At 40.6% G+C, this 24391-nt stretch overlaps 1 protein-coding gene across 1 annotated transcript; it reads left to right on the top strand.

Moving 5' to 3' along the window:
* Nucleotides 1-36: 36 nt before the first annotated feature.
* On the top strand, nucleotides 37-23042 carry wscd1b (WSC domain containing 1b). The gene is made up of 9 exons (XM_038707510.1): nucleotides 37-327; nucleotides 1601-2236; nucleotides 9670-9784; nucleotides 10996-11180; nucleotides 13045-13166; nucleotides 13783-13966; nucleotides 14509-14673; nucleotides 14781-14981; nucleotides 21978-23042. Exons 2-9 carry the CDS (start codon nucleotides 1813-1815, stop codon nucleotides 22328-22330), a joined length of 1749 nt encoding a protein of 582 aa, XP_038563438.1. The 5' UTR covers nucleotides 37-327; nucleotides 1601-1812; the 3' UTR covers nucleotides 22331-23042.
* The last annotated feature ends 1349 nt before the right edge of the window (nucleotides 23043-24391 follow it).

Raw genomic sequence — 24391 nt, 5'->3', positions numbered from 1 at the left:
ATCCCTCCTCCTCCCCATCACCCCCCCCCCCTCCTCTCCTCTCACTCTCTCGCCAACCAACACACACTCACATATACTGTCTGTGCTTTATATCGCCATGCCAGCCTTTCAGAGCGACGGATAGCAGCGCTGGCTGGCTGAAAGAGAGAGAGAGAGAGAGAGAGAGAGAGAGAGAGAGAGCTTATATAACACCAGCTCTGGGAAATGCTGGAGAGCCGTGGAGACCTTCACTGGACAGCAAGCGGAGGAATCAGCGATCGTAACGGCCATAAACTGACAAGTGATCGCACGACACGAGGATGCCTGCGCGTCCCTCCACTGCTGAAGGTAAGCCGCGTGTTCAGATATCCTCTACTGTAAATGGTGGAGGCAGAGTGAGGGCTTTTTAAGATGGAAGACCACGGATTCTTAAATAGGGGATTCGTGTTTACTCTCTCGCTGTTTTGTCATTTCTCTTTCATGCTCCCATCAACCACTACACACGAAACAGACAGGCGTGGATTTTATTATCATTTAGCGTGCTGGTGAGTTATTTTATGCTCACAAATTTGGAGTTGAACACAACTTGGAGACTTGATCAGAGACTGCTCATTGTGCAAACTGTTGCTTCTATCCTCGGGAGCACTACCGCACCCCTACTTTTATTTAAGGTGTGTGTGTGTGTGTGTGTGGTGGGGGGTAGTGTCCCCTTGACAAAATAGAATACGTGAGGCCTGAAATGAAAAGTAGAGCTGAAGGGCATGACGCTGTGTGACGGCCACCGACACAACGGAGCATTAATGGAAATCATCGGATGTGAAGGGAGAGAGATTCAGTCTGCATATATTGAGGGGTGATCAAACATTGCTGGTTACATGGGAACCTCTACAGGCTGTAAGTAAAACCAGCTGTATCAAAGACGGGATTGCAAGAGACCATTGAGACAGAAAAACCGACACAGGAGCAGGTTCTCTTCAGTCAAAGTATCAGTGCGAATACATGAGTGTTTTACATTCTTATCATTTAGAAATCTTCAGCATCTCATCTTTGCATGTCTTTTTACTCATCACTTCTTCATCTCTCCACAGATGAGGCCAGAGATGGTCTGCATACTAATCTCCATTTCATAAGCACCTATAATGCGCTCTCCAGACAGTTTTTTTTTTTTTTTAAATCACATGATGACATTTCACTGTGATAACTGAGATATTGCCAGTGTTAAAATAAATATAATCTGACAGTTAAGGAATTGAATGAAATCCATGTATTGGAAGAGAATCCAATTTAAAAGCCACATTAGTAAAGAGTGGTATCATTTCCTTATTTCCCCCCTTTTCATGTGATAGGACACACAGATGAAACAGGAATTACAGAAGATGCAGAACACTGGGTTTTGAATTATAAACAAATGGCAAGAATGAAAGCAACGAAGCAGCAGACACCAAGGGATGTGTTGCAAGATGCTGCAAGACAGAAACAAGCTCGTGTGTCAACATGAGCTGTGCATCTAATCCGCCAGGCATATACTTCTGTTGCCTATGACTGTGCTCACATCATTAAGAGAAATGCACTTGTGCTTTAAATCAGGCTGATTGTGGTTTCTTCTGTTTTTGTGCCTCAGTTTTTCCCCAAGGATCATCCTGGAGTCAGTGACCGCAGCCTTAGATATTAAATCCCTCTCTGCTGTGGCATATCCATTGTTCCACTGATGCTACTGGACTCTGTGGCCATGAAGAACCAAGACACAATGTCTATACAGCATTGCCAGATGCTGCAGGTCTTTCCCAGATTATGAAGTTGTAAGTAGGTTACAGATCTTCTCAATCCTAATCCATGAAATGGCCTTCCACTGAGGTGAGAGACAGTATGGTGGCGCCCTTCTACAGACTGCACTGCCTCTTGAAGCGTGCTCAGATGCTGCTGCTCTGCCTGGGCATCGCCTATCTCATGGCAGGCAGCATCCTGCTCCTGCAGCGCTCCAGCGTCAGAGTAGCCCAGTCAAACCTCGTCAGCCTGCCACCCCTGCTGTCTCTTGCGGCACCTCCTACCATCCTCAGGTCTGCAGGCTTGGGTGTGAGGGCGCGCTCCAGATGGGCCGCCGTTCAGTCTGTGTCTGGAGGGGGAGTCAAAGCAGGGCGACGCTGGCCTGCTTCCCAAAGCCTGGGGGTCCAACACTTGCATCGCCGCTGGTTTCACAGTCTGCTGCCAGAGAGTCCAGAGCAGAAGGTCTCTCTCCACAGGAGCAGCAGACATAAAGGTAAATAACGATACAGACCTTGCAGCTGTTTCTGTGAACATACTCAAAAAATTTTACTTAAGGTCAGTCTGAAGAGCTAGACTTGTCTCCACATTGAGTTGACACTGTCTTCAGTCCAGGTCTCTACTCTTAAATAGTCAGAGTTGGAACTTCATAAACATCACTGCAGCTTTTCTTATAGCTCACTAGCCAGGAGGCAAAAGAAGCAAGCAGCCAGTATTAATGTTAACATGTGATCACTGGCCGCTGCTTGCCCTATTTACATTAATTAGTGTGCCAGTTAGGTGTTAACAACATGAGCATGATATACTGCTCAATACTATCTTTAATTAGCTGACCTGCATTATGTGAATACAAAATGAATATTATTCTTCACCCCAAAGTACGCAGACATGAAACAATACTAATAAATGCTGATCAGACTGTAAAGTTGTGCTTTAACCAACTCGATCAGCTACTTGTTTTCCGAAGCTCAGGGACCTCTAACATGGCTGCGAAAGATATGTTACCGGATGAGCTTGTGGTTGTGTGGCCTCATCACAACATCTAATGTGGTTTTGCCGGTCATTAACTGATGAGGAGCCAAGGTTGTGCACCTCTATTGCCATTATATAAAAGCAGATATCATTGCAAAGTCGGTGAAAAAGCTCTCAGCTCTAACCTCTAACACTATTATGCTATCTGACATACAGCAGTGGAAGGGAGGCTATGTAAGACTGAAAAATCCTTGTGAATATGTGTTGACTGAGACGGTGGGCTTCCTGTTGAATAATATATGAAGGAGCAAATATACATGTTTATTTTCCATATTGTGATTTACATTTTTAGCTCCTATAGCCTGGGGCAGAGATAATACACTCTGCTCTGGGCTTCCATAGCACACTCACAACAGGCTTCATTGTACATTTATGAAGAGATGTTCATGACCTTAGAACATTTAGAAGAGCTTCATTATACATTTATATGACATTTTACATGTGGGTGCTTCATATCTTCTAGATGAGGTATCGTGCTCACTGATCCTCTAAGAAGCAATAGGCAAAAGGCAGGCAGGAGCCAACGCAGTTTCTAGAAAATAAATTAGTAATTATGTAGATAAAAATGATATGATTCCTTACTTGTACTCTCTGTTAAGGAGCTTTCACCATTAGTTGAGGACTTTCAGAGATCCCTGGAGATTTACTGTGTTGTTGAACACGGCCTGTCAGTGCGTTTGCCATTTTGTTGAAATGATAAATACAATGGAATTACCTCCAGTGGAACATTTGTTCTTCCAGCTCATTCTTGAAAAGCATCCTACAAGAGCTCTTAATCCTTTTTTTAAACAGACACTACATAACCACTCAGTCACTAAGTAGGATAATACAGATGAAAAATGTTGGAGGCAGGAATGAGATCAGTTTCAGCAACAGCAATCTGGCAAAGGTTCCTTTTAAAAAGTATTACCCAGGACACAGAATTAAATTACCCTGGCCTATTGTACCACATGCCCTGAAAGAGTATTTGATTGAAGGTTTCAGAGAAATAGCCAGGGCCCACTGTTTGTGGTATAATTAATAAACCTTAACAGTTCACTTGTATGTGCATTGCTCAATGTCACTTAGTGCTCACTTAATGCACTTTCTTGCTGAGAGTTAGATGAGAGATCAATAGCGCACCCGCATCTGTCCAGAAAACATGAAGCCACCGACAGCAGCCTGTTAGCTTAGCTTAGCATAAAGACTGGAAACGGCTAACCTGCCTCTGTCCAAAGTTTAAAAATACCTATAAGCATGTCCGAAGCTCACTAATTAACATGTTATATATATATATATATATATATATATATATATATATATATATTTATTTATTTATATAGATTGTTTAATCTATCTACCTGGAGTCTCCCTTTTCACTGTGTGGTTTTGTGAAGGTTGAATGGCAGAGACAAGTTACTTAGAGACAAATTTCCAGAATTGTGCTGCATTAAGCTAACCGTCTGCTGGCTGTAGCTACATATTTGAGTACGGATACATGAGTGGTGTCAATCTTCTCATCAAAATCTCAACAATCTCTTATTAATCAATCAGTTATTATCAATTAAAATCAAAGCATGTAGATTAATCAATCATCAAGATAATCGTTAGCTGCAGTCATAGCTTCAATGTTCCACAAATGTAACATCCTTTCTGATGAGTCTTCTAAAAGTGGTTCAGCAAGCTAGTGTTGTACTAGAGACCACTTTTTGATGGTTTTGGTCTTGTCTCGGACTCAACCGCATTTGTACTCGGGCTTGTCTCAGTCTCCGACATTGAGGATTCGGAATTTTAATTCAAGACCAGTCAAGACCATAACTTTGGGAATATCAATAAATCGTTTTTGCAATATCTGATTTATTTGTTAACATCCTAACTTTGATTGGATGTAAAACGTATTGCTTCAAATGCAACCAATAACGCTAATTAAAAATGCGTTGTTCTCATTAACAACTGTCACATCTCCCCGCGATGCTTACGTTGATTTCAGCTCTTTTTCTTTCTATGTGGGTGTTTTAATGGGAATGTGGATCTTTCTGATCAATTTGAGAAGCACTTATGATCTTGTTGCACATTTTATTGTGTGTCATGTAATGTGGGGACTGGTCTTGGTCTTGACTCGGTCTTAGTCTCGACTTGGTCTCAACCCCTAAAAGTCTTGGTCTTATCTCGGTCTCGATAAACTCTGGTCTTGGTCTTGACTTGGTCTCAGTTTGGGCGGTCTTGACTACAACTCTACAACAAGCACTTTCTTACTTTACTAGAATAAAGAAAGGGAAATGGACAAAACAATGACTGGAAAACAGTTTTTACACATTGTGAGTCAAGTACAAATGATAAGGTACTAAATCAGGACTGTCATGAGGTGTTCGGCCAGTGTGTGCAGTCATTAAATGGCTCTTAGCCATCCAACACAATCTTGTTATCCAAATCTCATAGCTGTCTCTAGTCTCTGGACTACAGCCAGACCAATACAGGATGTTGAGTTTTTAATCATCTGATAACTAATTATTTGCAGCAATTCACTTTTTAACATAACCATAAAACAAAGACAAATATTTTTGATAAGAATCCCTTAAATTTGATAAATTGTGACCAAGACACAGTATGCAAAGAGACTTTGGTTTTTCTGAAGTGCAATTACAATATTTAATATTTTAATAATAATTATATTTATTGGCTGATACTTACTCTAAGGGAGAGCCAGGATGAATGAAACGTGGGATGAAAGTAACACAGCAATTTTCTCCAAGCTCATATGAGTCTGATAAGCCAGACTATATCAGCATGTACAGTATTCAATACTTACCAGAAGTGCAAAAAAACGGGTGAATCCATCACACTTTCGTACAGTAATACTGAAGAAGCTGTTTTCAATCACCGAAAGTTAATTCACTCAACTGGTAATTTTGAATGACAAGTAGTTGGTTTTTTTGTCATGATCATATGACAGATTAGTTAATACTTTAACACATCCAGAAGTTTGCCATGTCAGAGATTTTCAGTATAGAAGTGACTCAAGTTTAACAGTCAGGAGTCATAATCTATTTAATTTTTCCCACCCCTGTGTCTGCTGTCTCGACCGGTCGGGACACAATGGTCAACTTCCATTGTAAGTCAAATAATACCAACTTTGCTTCACATTTGTACAAAATAGTACCAGGTATTGATTTAACACACATAGGAGTTGATCACAACAAAAAATAGTTTCTGTATGTAACGTTATCTTTTAAAATGACATTTATCTGAAAGTGTTTTAATTGTCCCAGCTCTCCCCAATGTCATTAACTAATATCTGGGATATACCAATGTGTCTGCCCGACTCTACTCTGGACTCCCAAAGGATTAGAAAATAAGAAAATGTAAAAAGAAGTATGGTAAAATAGAATATCATCATATAATATTTAAGATGAAAAGCCTGCAGTTCTAATCATTCGCAGCTCGTTTCTCTGTGTTTATCCTAATATCTTCAGTTCTGTGGTTTGCTATTCAATCTTTATCTTTTCACAGTTTAATTTTTTAATCTGTATTCCATCTTTATTCACTGGCTTTGACTAACACTACCATAGCAGTAATAACATTACACATCTGTGTGGAAAGGTTCGCACATGCCTTTTCAGTTTTAGATATTCATAGATCCAGGAGCCCTACCTATTCAAACATTTTAATATAAAAGTGTGAGACGCAAAACACTTTGTGTCTGCTGCTGGAAACATTGTGCCTCACAGGGATGAGTCACAGATTCCTTGATATGTAAAGTACATATCAGAAGAATTACACACCCAGGGATGTGCAGACGGATCAGAAGTAAGAAATATTACAGGGGTTGCACAGTAGGAGCGACACTCTGTGTTGATATTTCATGATATCTGAGTTTTATGAAGTTTGTGTTGATTCCCCTGCAAACTTTTAGGAAGTCAGGAAGTGGAGGTGGTTGGGTTGTCCACAAGGGTGTAATTTCTAGTGGGCATGGGGGTGGGTGGTGCATGTCCCCTACAATTTGTTTCAGGTTGAATTTTCTTATTTATGTCTTTCTAAATATTGTCCTCTGACTGTTCAGCCACCAGTCCAGATGAGAGTAGATGAGCCGATACAAATGTTGCGGTCACAGCAATGAGCTTAACAAGCAGCCGACAGTGTTGTGGCAAGTGCTTTGCAGACTTTTTTGCCCCTGGTTGTTGCCTCTGAGGCTACATAAATGTTGCCCTACCTTACTGGCGAAGGTTGTTGGGGCTGGATGCTGCCTGAAAAAATATCTACAGACACTGTTGCTCAGGGCTCAGGGGTCCTGTCACTGTTTGTTAGTTAATTATTAATTGTTTGTTTGTTAGTTAATAATAATTAGTGTTAAAAAATATTTTATCTATATTGTTCTATGCAGTTAATATTCTTTGAATGTCAAAGACAATACAGTAAATCACAGAACTCTTTGTAGTCAGGATGCAGTTACAGCATTATCAGAAATATCATAAACCAAAAGGATTTTAAGTGGGGTTAGTGCATTAATAACACAGAGGTTCAGGTTTACATAGCGTTTCTTCTTTTTTATTGTAATACCATTATAATGGGAAACACAATAAACAATTTTATCATATTGTGTTAAATAGATTTATATTTCAAAAGGTTTTGCAATTATTTGTCTTTGGAATTGTATCCACTGGATTTATTTTTTCTAATCCTTATGTTTTGCTCTTATTCTAATTATCATTATGGCACATCAGCCTTTTAGTGTTAGGGTGAGTTTTTCGTGTGTGTGTTTATACATATAAAGACTTTAAATATGTAAAAACATCTGATACCAAACTTGGTTAAATGTCTATCTGCTAATGTGCTGAGACGATCCCCACTGACCACAACTTATTAGGTCAGTCTACCATGTCCTGAGACCCTTTGCTGCAGATATCATAGACGCAGCAGCAGGACTGTGAACCCTCTTTAGCCCACTTTAACGGACACACACAGTGCACATGCTACCCATAGCAGTGGCACATGCACTAACACTTGGCCACCCTGTCATTAGCCTTGTCCATCCAATCCTGTGGGGAAGAATCAGCTCCAGCACAGCCATCTGTCTTAGTGTTTAAGAAAGCGACACGGTGTCAGGCCTAAGTGCAGTCATTTCTATCATGTCTGGGAATTTGGGCTGCTTCCTTCCATTAACCCTCAGCTGCAGCTGCCTGGGGCATCTCCTTCACTTTGATTATAGAATGACCTGCCCTGCTGGGTAGGTGAGTGGGATAGTAGGGTAGGGGGGAACCCACCTTGGGTGATGCCTCTTGAGATGCTTCCTGCCACAGACTTTGGCAGCCCGAGTCTCTTAGTGCTTTCAGGCAGCAGCTGCTGGTGTTCTCCAGTGTTTGTCTCCTGAGGCACAGGCAGCTGGTGACTCAGCCTCGCCCCAGCACAACAGGCTGGACGGGCTTCAGAGGACATCACAGACTGATTGAATCACAAATTTGATATGGTGATGCTTGGCCTGCCAGAGATTTCATGGTCCATTGCTTGCCTCCATCTTGTCTGTGCACCTTGCTGCCACATCTCTTCAATCCTGGTAGCTTGTATCTCCTCCAACACTCTTTAAATCCTCTTTTTGAGTAGTTGGCATTCCGTCTTTTTTATGTTGGTAGTAAACATAACGCAAGCTGAATCCAGTGTCCTTGAAACCTTTAAAACATCTATGAATACAAATTCATACTAGGGTTTGTGAAATAAATCTAAGTCAACATTGAGGATTTATATGTATGCACTACATGCACCTCAAGATAGACTTGATCTTCCCGTTCACAACATACAGTTCTTGAAGAAACCTCTAGCATAAACCTGTAGAAACACAGAGAGTCTCAGACCCATGGAGGCAAGATGTAAATTAAGTCTGCACACAAAAGAAATGCATATGCTACCCTCCCCACACAGACTGGTATTTATAAAGAAAACATTTATGTGTCAGCTGAGTAGAGTTTGATGTAGCTGTGTGGCAAAGACTAGGATAACATCAAAGACTGAATTTAGGTGATATTTTATATGAAGCCTTAATCTTATCAGCCTATCATAATAGTCTGTCGTAGCCTGTTATGTGTTACATACTTCTTTCTCCAGGGGTGATTTCAGTGTAAGTAAACAGGTTCACAGTAATGTAGAAATGGGAATCATCTCTATTGGATGACAAATTAGGCCTCACCATAATATAAATTAGTTGGATATTATGGCTCACAATACACGCTGGTGTGTATAATTACTGTGAGTAAGTGATGATGCAAAGGCTTCTTTGGCACTGCCAAAAGATGTTGCCTGTGCCAGACTAAAGACAAAGTAGGTCTGGTTTATGTCCAAATCAACTTAAAGAGGAGAGTGTCAGCATCCATTGTCAGTGTGTGTATTATGCTCACGCACATGCATCCAATTTTTGCAAACACAAAATGCATCAGAATAACTCTAAACTAAAAATTCTTTCCTTTGTGTGTAAATATGCTCAGAATCTAGCTTAAAGACTAAACATGAAAATCGACTTCAAATTGAGGTAATTCATGTTATTGGGCTACAACCGATGATTATTTTCATTAAACTGTCAATTAGTTTGCTTGACGAATCATGTAATCGATAAAATCCCATTACTGTTTCCCTAGGGGACAAATTCAAATTGCTTTACTTTGTCCAACACACCATCCCAAACGCCCAAATTTAATGTACCATCATATCAAAGAAAGGGAAAGAGGCAGTTCCTCACATGTGACAAACTGAAGATTAACTTATTATCTAAATCTGTTTTTTCGTGACAACAAAACTATTAATTCACAAATGATTTGAGCACAAAATGTTATTGTAACACACATTCCAAATTGTGTCCACTTGCTGAGTGCCCTTTACAAGGATTTTTTTTCAATCTGAATTGTTTCTCTCTGGGTTTTTTTACACACGCAGGAACCTACATCGGTTGCTTTCTGCACAATGCCAGTGATCGGGCACTGGGAGGGACCATGCTTTATGACCTGCGCAAAATGACCAGTTCTCTGTGTCAAGACACCTGCTCAGAAAGGTAATGCGTTTGCGACGGGCTCCTGTGAGGGGACCACAGAAGGCCTGCTGTTTGAGTAAATGCTTTGGATCTCAGTCTCCTCCATGAATGCCTCCTGTGTTTGCAGCCAGCGGAAAGCCAGGTGGCTGGGTGACAGTAAAAGATGAGGGGGGTGAGAGAGGGGAGAGTGAAGAGCAGGACAGAAGGCTTGATCTGTTGCAGAAGGAAGGAGGGAGGTGTGTGTGTGTTAGAAAGCTTAATGAGCTGACTACAGCAGTTGGTAAATAAGCCAGAGGTGAGATATTTCCTGGGGGTGAAAATCTCTGATTGGGTCAGTGCAAGCTGAAGTTGCAGCATTCAAATAGCTGTCCAAAGCTGAGAGAGAAAAAAAAAATGTGCAGAGACAGGTGGATTTTTCAAAGCAAACTCAAGGAATGACCATCTTGAATAATTCCTTTTAATATCTTACCAGCAAAGAAGCAGCGTAGCCCTGCTGAAACAGAACAGCCGAGGACAGATGGATTCAGTCAGACTGAGAGTTGCTGCTCACATCTAAAGCCCACTGAGCCCTTCCACCACCCCATCCACATGGAAAGCACTCGTGCTCGTTACCTGAGAGAGCCAATTACCGCGATGAGTAAAAAAGTAAAAAGTCAAGGCAATTTATGAGGAAGCTTCAAAGGACATATATGAAAAGGTCACTTTTTTATGAGGTCTCTGTCTGTCCCAAAGAGAGAGGATAAAGAGCGAGGATGAGTCACAACAGCCTTGATATGTAAAGAACAGATCAGAGATGACGACAGATCAGCTAGAAACAGGCATTACACAGTCAGGTGAGTGCGGAAGGAGAAGTGCTGATAAATATCACAGGGGAGAGACTATACTGTAGCTTTACTGCTAAGAAGTTTGAGTTCAATGATAAGTTTGAAATGTTAATGAATGTCCTGTGGGGTGGCCTAGCCTGAGGGCAATAGCTGGGGGTTATGGCTTATGTTTCTGTCTGTCTGTGTCTGTCTGTGTGTGTGTATGGGCTTGTTTTACTATATTTGTACTATAGTCCAAAAACCCGGATTCCACTATACTTGACTTGGTTTTAGGTTTCATGTTAGAATCAGATTAATATTAGGGTAAGGGTTATGCATGTAGTTGTGGTGTTTAAGGGTCTGGGGAATGTATTTGAAGATTGTGACACATGGCTCTGTGTGTGTGTGTGTGTGTGTGTGTGTGGCTAGTGGGTACCAGTTTGCAGGTCTGGAGTATGGTGCTGAATGCCACTGTGGGAACCGAATCAGTAGCCCACGGGCTCCTGAGGAGGATTGTAGTCTGGTGTGTCGGGGTGAGAGGGGGGCTCCCTGTGGCGGTGTGGGCCGACTCTCCATTTACAAGGTGGAGGAGCAGCTGCCAGGTCACAGAAAATGTGAGTCAACTTCCCTCAGGGAGGACATAGGACTGTTTGCTATTTCTTCTCTGCATGAGTTGCTCTGTGGGTGACTTCACAGACGAGTGAAGAAATAACTTCAAAACTTAAATAGATAAAATCAGTCTACAGAATGCGATGTCAGAAAAAAACTGTGCAGTCCTCACACGATGATGAGTCTGGCTAAAACCAATGTTGAATTAATCTCTAATCCTCCTTGTAAACCCTCATATATTGTGTCCCTCTGAGCTCTATTGTTGTCCAAAAACCATTAAACACATATCTATGAGCCACACTGTTGCAATGACTGACATTGTCCTTCATTACCATGAACATGGGCATTCTAGTTTATCCCACATACACCATCCTGCTGCCAGAATAACTCACTAGAGCAGGGGTTACCAAACGTTTTTAAACCACGACATCCCTTTATACTGATTGTTTTTCTCCTTGTTATAGCCCATTTAGTTATGATTAGTTATGATTTTTTTTTCCTGTGATAACACATTCTATAGACATTTTTTAAAAGAAACAACACATACAGACAATGTTTTCAGTTTGATGTAAAATGCTAAATATATGACCGGAAGAAAATAATATAGCAAACAGAACACTCTGAACAAGTATGCTAGTTTGTTGAGTAAATTTCTATGTTCTGCTGTGGGACAGCTAACTTCTCCTCTCCACATAAAAACTGTAAGCAAAGTGGTCATCACTGTACGGTCTAATTTTAGTTTTTGTCTCAGACTGTCATGACGACTGAGTTAAAGAAATAAACCTTTCTATCACTGCTTTAATAGTTGTTATATCTGTCTGATGTGGACGTGAAAAACGGAAAGCGTCTTGCATTGCTACGACAACCACCAACCGTAACCTGCGATCACAAGTCCAGACTGTGCTATTACTGCATAATATAACATGGTGACTTAGAAGTTTATTCTTCTGTTTAGATACAGGGAAATGGAATATACATAATATAAATATGTTCCCATTTCTTTACTGTACATTTTGATACCCTTGGTCTGTCAAAACACCCCAGAGTGCTGCAGCGCCCACTGCACTAGGGCATTAAATTTATCTGTGGCTGAAAATATCATGATTTAGGCTGATTAAACAGGTGCATTTTTGCATAAAATCACGCTTGATTGATGCCATTTGTTAAAGAATATTCTCTGAGGCGGCAACTGTGGAGTTTATAGAGAGTGTATACACATTGTCTGCTTGCACAGGCCATGTCACAGATAGTTTGTGAGGCACCATGATGATTTGAGCTGTACATTTCATTTAAAAGAACAAGATATATAAGGAACATGTCAGTATAACCCTTGTGACTTCACAGTTGTCACAGAATTGTGTATTGTTGTGTATTTATAATCCAAACCACTTCATAAAAATCCAACAGACTGATTATACATGAACATTTCTCTTACAAAAACTGTTGTCTGTTCTTTGAGGATATGCACCACATTACTGTTTCTGGCAAGGTCAAATATATTATGTAAGAAGTTATATCATATACAGTATTAATATTCATGATTGGAAGGTTCGGTGTCTCCGGAGATTTGCAGCTGAATTGTGAATATATTACACACCAGAATTCAGTTAAGTATAGGAATGTAATTAGGGCAGAAATAATTTGGATTTATTGGTAATTTAAATTCAGCCTGATGTCGAATAACTTTTTTATTTTAAATCCGATAGTTTATTTCAGAATAAACCCTTTATTTGCCCTTGTCAGTGAATAAATGAAAATACTACGTAATGCTGGTTAATGCAGTTAGCAATCCCAATCCTACCAAATCCATTTTTGTTATCCAGCCACTAGCGAGCAACTATTTTTGCATGTGTATTTTTCCTTTTCCAGTCAGAAACATTCACTACCGAGGTTGCTTCAAGCTGCAGAAGAGCACTATCAGCACCTTCCCCATCAACTCCTTTCAGCCCAACCTAACCACACAGTCCTGCATCGAGACCTGCACAGATAAGGTTTGTATTATTTCTCTGAAATTACAGACCTGATTATCAATTTATTGCACATAGCTCTCTGTATGGTACCAGCGGCTCTCCACTTCCAGGAGAGGAAAATCCATAGCTCAGAGAGCTGTCTCCACTCCCATGAGTTCACATGTGGGAGCACAGAGCTCCCTGGATTTTGCTGAATATTTAAGGTTTAATGTGCATCTAATGAGGAGTAGATAGTCTGGATCCTGCACCAAGATCTTACTGGGTGCAGCTGTGTCTCGTCTGAAAACAGAAATGCCTGGTAGAAATATTGCACATCATTTGGCGGTGACTACATTGTAATTTATTCAGACAATGCGGTCTGTGTGCATGTATGTGTGGTTATGCATAACTTAACTAAAAAGTTTCACTGCGGTGTCTGTACTCATGCTTTGACATTGAGCATTTTGACCTCCTGCTACTGGAAAAGTGAGAAAAGATAATGACCAAAAGTGAAGCGTGGAGTGTAGATGTGATACACACTTTCCTACTGAAATGAGCTAACACATCAGCCTTGGGTAGAACGTAAGTCTTTCGTAAAGAAAAGAAGTAAGATGAGTCATAGAAAAACACGTGGAACATTTGTGCTTTTGGTTTGTAGGAGCTCCCGTTGGCCGTGATCAAGAAGGCCCACTGTTTCTGTACGTGGACATCCTCTCTTTTCAGTCTCAGCCAGCAGATTGACAACCAGCAGTGTGTGGGGAACGCTGGTCTGAACCACACCAACACCTCCACATCACCCACTGAGCATGACCACTACCAGGTGTATCACACACCTGTACTTGGTGAGATATTTGTTAGACAGATACAACCCTGTGTCAATCATATATGCATGTGACAGGGTCTTGTTTAAAACTCCAATCATGTAAAGCCTCATTCTGATTGGTTCTACTGAGGGAGATGGGACATTGCAATAATCACCAGACCGTGTCTGTATTTTAATCCCATCCTATTCTGCCATGTCAGTAATTTTTACGGATCACACACAGCAGTTAGAGTTCCAGCCTGTCTGTCCTCCTGTAAAATGGCCTGTAAAAATAACCTCTGATAAAACTAGCCTACTCCCTGACACTGCCCATGAATATTGTGTCGTTTCCTTGGGAAAGAACACTTGATTGAGGAAGGAATTGCTCTTGAAAGCAGTGTTCATTCCAAACTTATATCAGACCCAAAATCATATATTTTCACTCATCCCGATTTGTCACATATGACTTGTTCTGTGTTACTTTTGTTCTCTCTGCATTTTCCCCTTCTGATATATTCTGATATGCTGCATTTCTGCTTCATTTAAAAACTAAGACTGATGACAAAAACTCTGTCCTTCTAGACTCCAGGTGCAAAGAGAGAATGTTTCTGCCTCAGAGGTCCAGCTCCCTGGTGGCACTTTCTAGTTTTCCCGGCGCAGGCAACACCTGGGTACGGCACCTGATTGAGCTCGTGACCGGCTACTACACTGGCAGCTTCTATTTCGACGGCACGCTGTACAACAGAGGTGGGGGAGGGCGCCACACAAACGTTCAGACGGGTGTTAGAGTGAGTGCTTGGTGAAAGATTGCCTCGCAGCTGACCATTATTCATTCATTTATTCATTGGCACCAGGTTTCAAAGGAGAGAAGGACTACTGGAAGAGTGGCCGCAGCATCTGCGTAAAGACCCACGAGAGCGGTCAGAAAGAAATTGAGATGTTCGATTCTGCCATCCTGCTGATTCGAAACCCTTACCGCTCCCTCATGGCTGAATTCAACCGCAAGTGTGCCGGACATTTAGGACACGCCACAGATGTACAGTGGAAAAGCAAAGGTAATACAATCCAATCCATAAAGAGATAATGAGTTGAGTGCTTTATTGCTCTGCTGAAAGATGCTGCAGTTACTGCTGCATAAAGTCCTGCTGTTGATGTTAAGTAACAGTAGACCAGAGGGCATTCTGTGATGAGACTGTGAGTACATCATGAAGGAGGTAAGTTGTCATATTTACAGTGAAGACTGCACTCTTGAGTATTACAGATTTTATCACATGGTAACATAAAGTACATTTGCTCTCTGAAAGCTTTTCTATTGAGTAGCAATGCAAAAAGACAGTATTCATGATAAGCAGCAACTGAGAATTGTCACATTTGTGAGTATTAAAATCCCACTTGAATGGCACTTGAACAATCCATTCACTCCCACACAGAAAATCCTTCATCTTTCTCACGTTGTTCTGTAAAGTCATGTACAGACAAAAACCACTGTGGTGCCATCTGTAACCACAACAGAATACAGAATGTTTAAAGGGTTCTTCACCCTAATCACAAAAACACACGTTTCTCATTTACTGTACCTCTGGTGGTGGTTCGTCCAGGTTTTGAGAAAATACAGTGGAAGTGATGTCTAAAAGAAATTTCCAAATAAAAACCAGTAAATGACATCAGCTTTTCATTTTTTACTTTCCACTAACATACATGCAAAATATGTTAATGTTTTAATTTACAGTTGTTAACTGACATATTTTTTAAGTTTAGATCACCACTTTATTTCCATTATTGACTTGAAATTATGTGTTATTAGGTAATTACAATGATAGAACTTGTGGATAGGAACCCAGAGTCCTAAATCAGTAGTGTTCAGGGCCCTGTTTCGGAAAGCAGAGTTCGTAAAAATTCTGAGTATGTCGAGCCAGAGATGAGGGAAACTCTGGGTTTTCTGTTCCAGAGACCGAAATCAGACAAACCCTAAATCAGTAACTCTGGATGATGCTGTGAAGCTAACCCTCCCCGCCTTTATGATCAACTTGTCATTGAAATGGACAGACAGCAATCTCTGGTCATTGGGATTCATCCTCAGATTAAAAGCTATAGGCTGCACTGTCCTTTTGACGCTGTCGGGTTATTAACCGTTACTTACCACTTACTGTGGGCTACAACTGCAGTAGTCACTGTTTAAATCAAACTTATCTGTAGGTCCATGAAGCTGTAACTGATCAATGAACAATCAACTGTCAAATTGTGATAAGTCGCACTGAGCTAAAACAAATATGAGAAACAAAAATGAGATTTTGAAAGTATTTTGACTACAAAATGAGCAAGATTTTTCTTTATGTAAAATAGAATTCAGAATTTCAGTCTGTACCTATAGACAATTATTATTAATTATTATAGACACATTAATAGCCTACTGGGTCTGACATTTACAAATTACAAAATTGTGTCTGGTCTGTTTGATCCATATTTTCATCTGCAGTTATTGCCACCTGCACTTTGTCCCATCAGATTACAGCTGAGTAAATATAGCCTTCATATTTAAAATGCAGTGGGCTATAAGAGAATTCCTGCACTTTATCATTCATTTGGGAAATTCCAGTCTGGTAAATGATGGATGAGCTGGACTGAATAAAATGTATTGATAAGGATAAGCTCAGCGATAATCTTAGAGCTTGTTGAGCCTGCTTTCTAAAACAAGGTCCTGGAGTCCTGGAATAAAAGTTAAAGCAAAGCAGTAAGTTGCAGGAAACAAGCCTCATTTTCCCATTATTTCTAATGGAGCCAGACTTCTTTTTGCAACCAGAAGAGTCGCCCCCTGCTGGATTTTCAATAGAATGCAGGTTTCAGGGACTTCCGCATCGGCTTCATATTGTAGACCGGAAGCTTCCCGCTTGGCGTTGTACGATGAACAAGAGTGGGGTGTTGTGAACGATGAATGGTAAATAAAGTTTATCCCATCAGTTGACAATTTATTACTTTATATTTCAATTCACCTTAAATTTAACCACTCTGCATTTCAATTCACACGCATTTTCATCACCTCCTTTTTATTATCAACTTTTTGTTAATTTAGCCCTTGAGGCTACCTGCTTTAAATGATGAATTCCAATTTTGGGTTGTAAATGTTGATTGATGAATAAAAATGGTTATGTTTTAATGCTATCACTACTGTTTTAATTCAATCGACTTAAAATTAATCAAATCACTTGAATATTTATCATACTATTTTTCATTTCACATCCATTTTCATCACCTCCTTTTTTATCAATTAATATTTATTACTTTCCCCCCTCATAATGTATCACACACATAATCATGTAGCTAAACATGTTTACTGTTCACCTGACTTGGTAAATGTATAAAGGTATATAATTGATAGGTAGGCTAGTTCCAGTTGTAGTACGAATTACCAATTTTTGTGAAATCCATAAAATCTCTCGACTTGAACGAAATTATTTCACGTGAGCTTGTAACGTAACGTGGGCTAATCTAACTACCAAAGCTAACACAAACTTAGAAAACTGTGGGGAACCAGGCACAGCACAGCACATTTAAACGGAGATGACCAGGACGAACCGCATCCTGAAGCACGACCCTAGGTAGTTGTAATCCTGTCAACTCATGTGAGGGAATGTTGCTCCCACCACCTGCTGGTGGAGCTAGTAAACTGACTCTCATTTCTTTTAAAGAGGTGGTATCATGCTCATTTTCATGTTCAAAATCTTATTTAGGGGTTTATATGGTTTAATTTTCACCATATTAACACCATATTTTTCTCATACTGCACATTGCTGCAGCTCCTCTTTTCACCCTGTGTTGTACGCTCCGCTCTTGAGCTACAGAGTGATGCATCTTACTTGTACAAAATCTTTGTTGGGAGTTGCACATGCGCAGTTCCCAGGGAAGGACTACTAGCCAATCAGAAGCAGAGAAGGACGGGTCGTAAGAAACAAGGTTGATCCAAATCAAGGACGCTTCAGACTGCAACCGTAACCTAGCAGATGGTCCATAACCACACAACATCATTGTTCCACATCTTACCATAAACCACTACAAAAATCACCCTATTTCCACTCAGTTTTACATAAAAAGTGGTTTTGTTTGCTCAGTAGCTTTCTCATCAGGTGTAACATTAGCATTATAGCTATAACTTTAGCTGTGTTAGCCAACGTTTACAACAACTCCGCACTTGAACAGTCTGAGAAGTTACATTGCCGTGTTTATATTAAATACAATTCACAGTAAAGCATACTTATAGGTTGTGATTGTGAATTTCCAGGCCCAAACAGAGTTGGAGTTGCATCGTCTTTTAGGACTAAACGTTGAACTGTTGCCGGTGTTCTGATGATCTATGCTGCCTTGCCGAAAAATACTACCATAGCGGTCCTGCTCCGTTTTCCATTGCAGACAGTACCCAGAGATAGTACATAGCTTGTCGTCATAGCGACGCCACACACAACTGCCACGACTTAACATTCAATGCGACACACACACCAGCGACCCACACAGCTTTCTCTTTTTTAAGTGAAAATGAATGTAAAGACAGATGTGTTTTCCTCTGCCGTTGTTGCTGCAGCGGTCTGTGTGACGGCGGGAGCAGAGGGCTCTGTGAGCACATGCTCCTCCCGCCGGTTGCCGCAGGCTTCCCCCACAGCCACTTGCAGAGCTCCTCAACTCCGAAAATATTCAAGCACATTTTTGTTCAGCCATCACATCGTACTGTCAATATTTGAAATCTAAACTTCTCAGAAGTGGATTTAGTGATGAAATTCCATACAAAAACTGTAAAATATAAAACTTTCTGTTGCTGTTGCGTGCGCTAGACCTCTGTCTGGGGGCACACAATGATGATGCAGTGAATAGTGAATATTCTCTCTGACCAATCAGCAGTCTGTTGTGTTTTCACGTTACATTTTAGTATCCCTCAGCTCGCTTGGAACCTCGACGGAGGTGAGGTGATACGAAAAAAAGTACCTGGAAGCGGGTACAGGTGCAACATTTCTACAGTGGAAAACCAACAAAGGCGAGTCGAAAGAGCCTCTGCTCAGACTAGCTTGGTTTGAGGGCATGCCTGACCCCGCTAGCCGTTTGGCAAGCTTTATGACGCGTTTTCATTGTGACGTCACAAGTAAAGGAAGTGAAGGGCTGCACTACAAACGAGCTGTTTTCAAGCAGTTCAGAGCAGAGCTTTCTGTGGGAGATGGGAACTCCCTTTGGGCTGGACTTTGGGCTTTTTCACTTTGCAAACCTGTTACATGCACAAAAAAGAGAGATAACACAATAAAGGAGAGGGGAAAAGCCAAAAATATCACCTCTTTAACAGATTTCCGCTGTAGACACGGGAAAATACCACAAATGTGTTAAAGGGAAGTCACAAATGTAACATGGCTCACATACTGACAGGAAGTGATCCACAAATGTGCAAAACCAATTTCACATGTACAAATCACTCTGTATTTCTGTAGATGTGATTTTACACAATGCAAACGTAAATATACATATTTGTGGACAGTGAAATGTTTTTGAATCATAGTAAACATTTGTTGATTGTCTTCTGTGGACTAAAAATAAGTCCAATAAAAATGTCCAAATGGACCTGTCTTGGAGAGGCAAACCTTTTCATGTCTACCAGGATTCTTTGTGGAAATACAACAAAGGTGTGCTGAATAAACTGATATAATAAAGAAGCTCCAAGCAGCAGTATCCACTACGGCCTTTACTACCCCTACTGATCCCCTTCCTCACTTTACTTTGTATTAACATTACAGTCGGTCAGTCAGTCAGTGTGGCACAGTATGAATTCCTCTGTGATTTCTCTGTTGCCAAAAGCAGGCAAGGAACATTTGAGATTTCTACTAAGTCTGTTAAATAATTATAAAGTATTTGCAAAGATTCTTGCAATACATCTTTAAGGAGTGGTTTCATTTTTAAATCTTACATCCACATTTGGCTTTGGTACAATATGTATATAGTAGGTTAAGGCAATTTATTGGGTTTTAATTACTGCACCAACAAAATATTATCACCTCCTTTCAACTGTTTAGATCTTTTAGAGAGGGTTGTCCCGCATCTCCACTCAGATTTACTTCTACTTCACTTGAAGCAGCCTGAGCTATTAAAGATACATTTTGGCAATTGCTTTGGCAATATTCTTAATTTTAATTAACTGAAAATGCAGTATAATTTAAAAGATGCCAACTTCTTTCAGTATACACTGTAAAACGTTCAACTAAATGGTTGTATTGCTAAGGGCACCGTGCTTAGCCATAAAGATACTACTGAGAAACCGCTATACACTTTTTACATCTGTTGCATAAATATACGATCACAGTGGAAAAGAGACGCAGGAGTTTCGTTAAGCACAGACCAGGAAAACATATTGCAGCATTCATCTTATTTATCAAATTGTGTTAAGTATGAAGTTCAGTTGATGATTGTATTCAGGTCATATACTATAATATTTTGTTGGCCGTTCTATATGAGATGAAGATTGGTTCTGATGTAAAGGATATTACTCTTCACCCTATGATTAAGCTTCATCAGAGTTGGAAAAAAAAATCACATCCCAGTCTGTTAGCAGCTGGCCCCGCAACCGATCTCTCCAAGAGCCATTAACCAGCATATCATGTGATGTTGTATCCTTCAGTTCCTTCAGCTCAATGTCTCTCTCTGCCCTTATTGATACAGTTAACCATATCAGGTCATCTACTTGCCTCTTGGATGTGGTCCCTTCCAGATTACTGAAGGAGACTATGCACACTGTTGGCCCTTTCATCTTGACTGTTAAAAATAGCTCCCTGACCTCCGCCTCAGTTTCCGCTTGTTTTAAAACTGCTCTGGTTGAAGCTTTCTGGGAAAAAAAAATAATTTAGACTAAGTCTAAATTACTTGAAACAGACCTGTTTCAAACTTATAATTTTATCTAAAGTCCAAGAAAAAGCTGCATTCAAACAATTAGTGGCATTAGTGGCAATTATGTATTTATTTATTATATTTGACAACAATTTATTCAAAATATTTCAGTCTGCTCTTGTGTAATGACCTTCTGTTGACTGAAGATGCTGGTGAGTGCTCCATTCTAGTTCTTTTGGATGTCAGCGTTCTCTGGTTCAGGTCTTACCTCTCTAACAGATGTTTCACTGTGGCAGGCTCATTCCCCACAAACTTGCTCTATGGCGTCCCTCAGGGTTCATTCCTGGGTACCATTCTATTCTCCATTGATATGCTCCCCCTCAGTAATATTATCTGCAAATAAATTGTACAATTCCACTTATGCCAATGACACACAGCTCTATATCAGAGCCGGTGAGCAGTCTAACATTGCAGCCCTTCACAAATCTGATGTCATTGTACTCAGTACCCCAGCAAATAGAAATCATATCATGGCAAAGTTAGGTGAACTAGCAACTTAAGCTAAATCCTCAGCCAGAAATGTTGGGGTAGTTTTTGACCAAGACTTGTGCTTTGAACCCCACGTAGAGAAATGTGTCTAGTTATGTGGTCCTAGGGTTAGGTCTAGGCTAAAAACCAAAGGAGACAGGGCCTCTGTTGTTTGTCCTCCTACACTCTGGAAAAATCTACCAGAGGAGCTCAGGCTAGCAGATAGTCTGTTCCTGGTTTAAACTTACTTCTTAAGACAAACTTCTACACAAAGCTTTCAATGTGTGATTCATAATTAGTTTCCTTTAGTTGTATATTGACTTGGTCATGTTTTATTTATTGATTGTAAACCACTGTGTGAGGCGTATTTTATTTCCCCTTTATTTATATACTATTGCCTTGTTTATGTTTTAGATAATCATTGTTGTAAGCCACTGTGTGATGAAAATATTTTACAACTTGTTTTTTGTTTACATTGATTGTTGTAAAGCACTTTGTTTCCTGTATTGAAAAGTTCTGTACAAAGAAAGTTCCAATTATTATTATTATTATTATTATTATTATTATTATTTAACAATTAGTATAAGATCTAGGAATGATATTGACAAATCACATGATGCTTGATGGAACTCACTGTCCTCTAAATTCTTAACTCTACTTTCTTGCACCTGCAGATTGGCCCGAATTTGTCTCCAGCTACGCCCCCTGGTGGGCGTCCCACGCTCTGGGCTGGCTGAAGTTTGGACGCCGCCTGCTGGTGGTCCATTATGAGGAGCTGCAGAGGGCTCTTCTCCCTCAGCTCCGTCTCATCACGGCCTTTCTAAATGTCACTATGACTGAGGAGAGGCTGCTTTGTGCACAGAGCAACCAGGACGGGCATTTCAAACGCTCGGGGGCCCAGCAGCCCTCCTTCGACCCATTTACTCCTGACATGAGACAGATGATTGACCCCTTCATTCAAACCGTTGACCAGGCACTGCAGAGCAGGAACTTCAGCAGACTTCCTAAAGAATACCTCCCCAGATGATGATGTGAAAAGGTCATACATATAGCCCTGAGAATGACTGGTCCAGCAGGGATTTACGAGAGAGAAGTTCTTCACCAAGTGCTCTGTGAGGAGCAGACACACACTGGCTGATGTAAGTGGTCCACCTGACTGCTTGAAGGGTCATGGAAACACACTGGAGGTCGCTGGGGAAAATATGACAATTCGTTGTGAAATCCAATGATGAACAGCAATGAAAGCCTCGGGGCAGGGACTGCTTCTATGAGAGCCGCAAACATGACAAATACTCAGAGAGGATTTGACATGATTTGTTGGCCTGCAGAGTTGGGATTATCTTGCAAAGTGCCCGACTGCACAAATATGAGTGTAAATCCAGGATGGGCTGAATTTGGTTGAAGAGGGTTTTCCACGGCTCTTTATAATTTCACTTTAATACATACATTGTGTTTTTAGCACCCATATTAATAAAAACGACCAGTCATACACAGATGACAACCACAGCATTAGCATTACCCAGATTGTACTGGATTTCTGTGGGAATCCGCTGGTTGCTACAGGTGTGCAATCATGATAGAGAAAAGCCTCAAAGCTGCCACATGTGGCTGTACGAAGTCTCCATGCAACTAGTTTGACTTTACTTGAAATATGTTTCGTGCTTTATGCTTTGAACTGTAAATGAAATCCAGCTGTTTCTATGAGTACTGAATTTCATTAAATGCATTCAGTTGCTTACACTTGCATTACTTGAAATGTTTTTCACTTTAATGGACCAAGGAGAGGCACTATAGTACTTTGTGTACACAGTGTTCAATCTGTTACCACAAACGGAGGCTAAAAGCAATCAGTCAGTGGTCACTGTACAGATCTGAGCAAAAAAACTCTTCTTACAGATGCTGAAGATGTGCTACTCCACCACTTTAATCATTTATATATGGACTGAAAGAAAGTGACACCTGGTGGATGAACTGCAGACACTGCAGTGAAACAAGCTTTAATATTTAAGATTGAGACGTGCACACCTTGATCTGACTGTAGTTTGGAGAAAAAAATGATGACATGAAGATAAAAAATGTTGTGACCAGATTTTAGTATTGACATTTGAAAAGCTAGATCAAAAATCTAGAAATAACCTTACATTATTTAGGAGTCTGCGGCATATGGGACCGAAGAGAACCTCTACAACACAGAGATGTCTGTCACTGTATGAGGAGAGACACAATGTCAATAACACTTGAACTCAGAGCAGTAGTCTTTTCCTTTGGTGAGAGTGTGTTATTGTATATTATTTTATTACAAATATAAAGGACACTTTAACATAGTAACTTCCAAGAAAACATCATGAACTATGGTCTTAAAATGTACTATGCAGGTAAATTCATAGCTCTCTGACACTGTGTCAACTAAACTGAACATTAAAAGTTTCATAAAAAGTAGGCCTCATTCCAGGGCTGTGATACTGGGCTGCACAGCTTTCATGATTTTGTGTCTAGCCACTGTCACAGGGACAAGGCAAGATTCCAGCTTGATGTCCTTCCTGGGCACAGTACAAGTACAAAGATTGAATGTCAAACCAAAATCCAATCCACAGAAGCAGTCTCAATCCCCGGATTTATGAGCTGGTTCACGGCCCTGCTGGGAACTACATCCTCATAAACACCCATCTATACAGCTGCAGCATTGTGTGCCTCAGGTATGCATGCTCTTCTCTCCTGGACCTCCTCCTTGCATACCTGCAAGAAACACCTGAAACAGAGTTTGAATGCAAACAATGAGAATCGGAGGCAGTGTTTTAATCTGTACGTCCAGCCATTTCTAGTGGAGATGATTTTGCAAAGCAAAAGTTCAAGTATCCAAATAAAAATCAGGTTGAATAAGAGGGTGGACACAGTGCTGTGGGCTCTTCTGGCTGACAGGGTAGCATGATTGTGATCAGTGGACCTGACTGTGATGAGCAGTTTCATGTAGGGGGCAACATCACCGTAAGGCGCTTTATCTCCTCAAATACTCTGCCCATACAGCAACACCACAAACTACAGACTCAGAAACTAGCAGTTGGGGGAGACCAAAACAGAGCTAAAAGGA

This window comes from Micropterus salmoides, unplaced genomic scaffold (assembly GCF_014851395.1).
Source record: "Micropterus salmoides isolate LMB-PRFRI ecotype aquatic unplaced genomic scaffold, ASM1485139v1 Ms_hic_scaffold_9, whole genome shotgun sequence".
Classification (NCBI taxonomy): Eukaryota; Metazoa; Chordata; class Actinopteri; order Centrarchiformes; family Centrarchidae; genus Micropterus; species Micropterus salmoides.
This window is presented reverse-complemented; position numbering and strand designations above follow the sequence as displayed.

Coding starts and splice junctions, on each gene's coding strand:
- wscd1b (XM_038707510.1), top strand. CDS start 1,813: ATGAAATGGCCTTCCACTGAGGTGAGAGACAGTATGGTGGCGCCCTTC. Junction 9,785..10,995: donor CAAGACACCTGCTCAGAAAG/GTAATGCGTTTG, acceptor GTGTGTGGCTAG/TGGGTACCAGTTTGCAGGTC. Junction 11,181..13,044: donor GCTGCCAGGTCACAGAAAAT/GTGAGTCAACTT, acceptor TTCCTTTTCCAG/TCAGAAACATTCACTACCGA.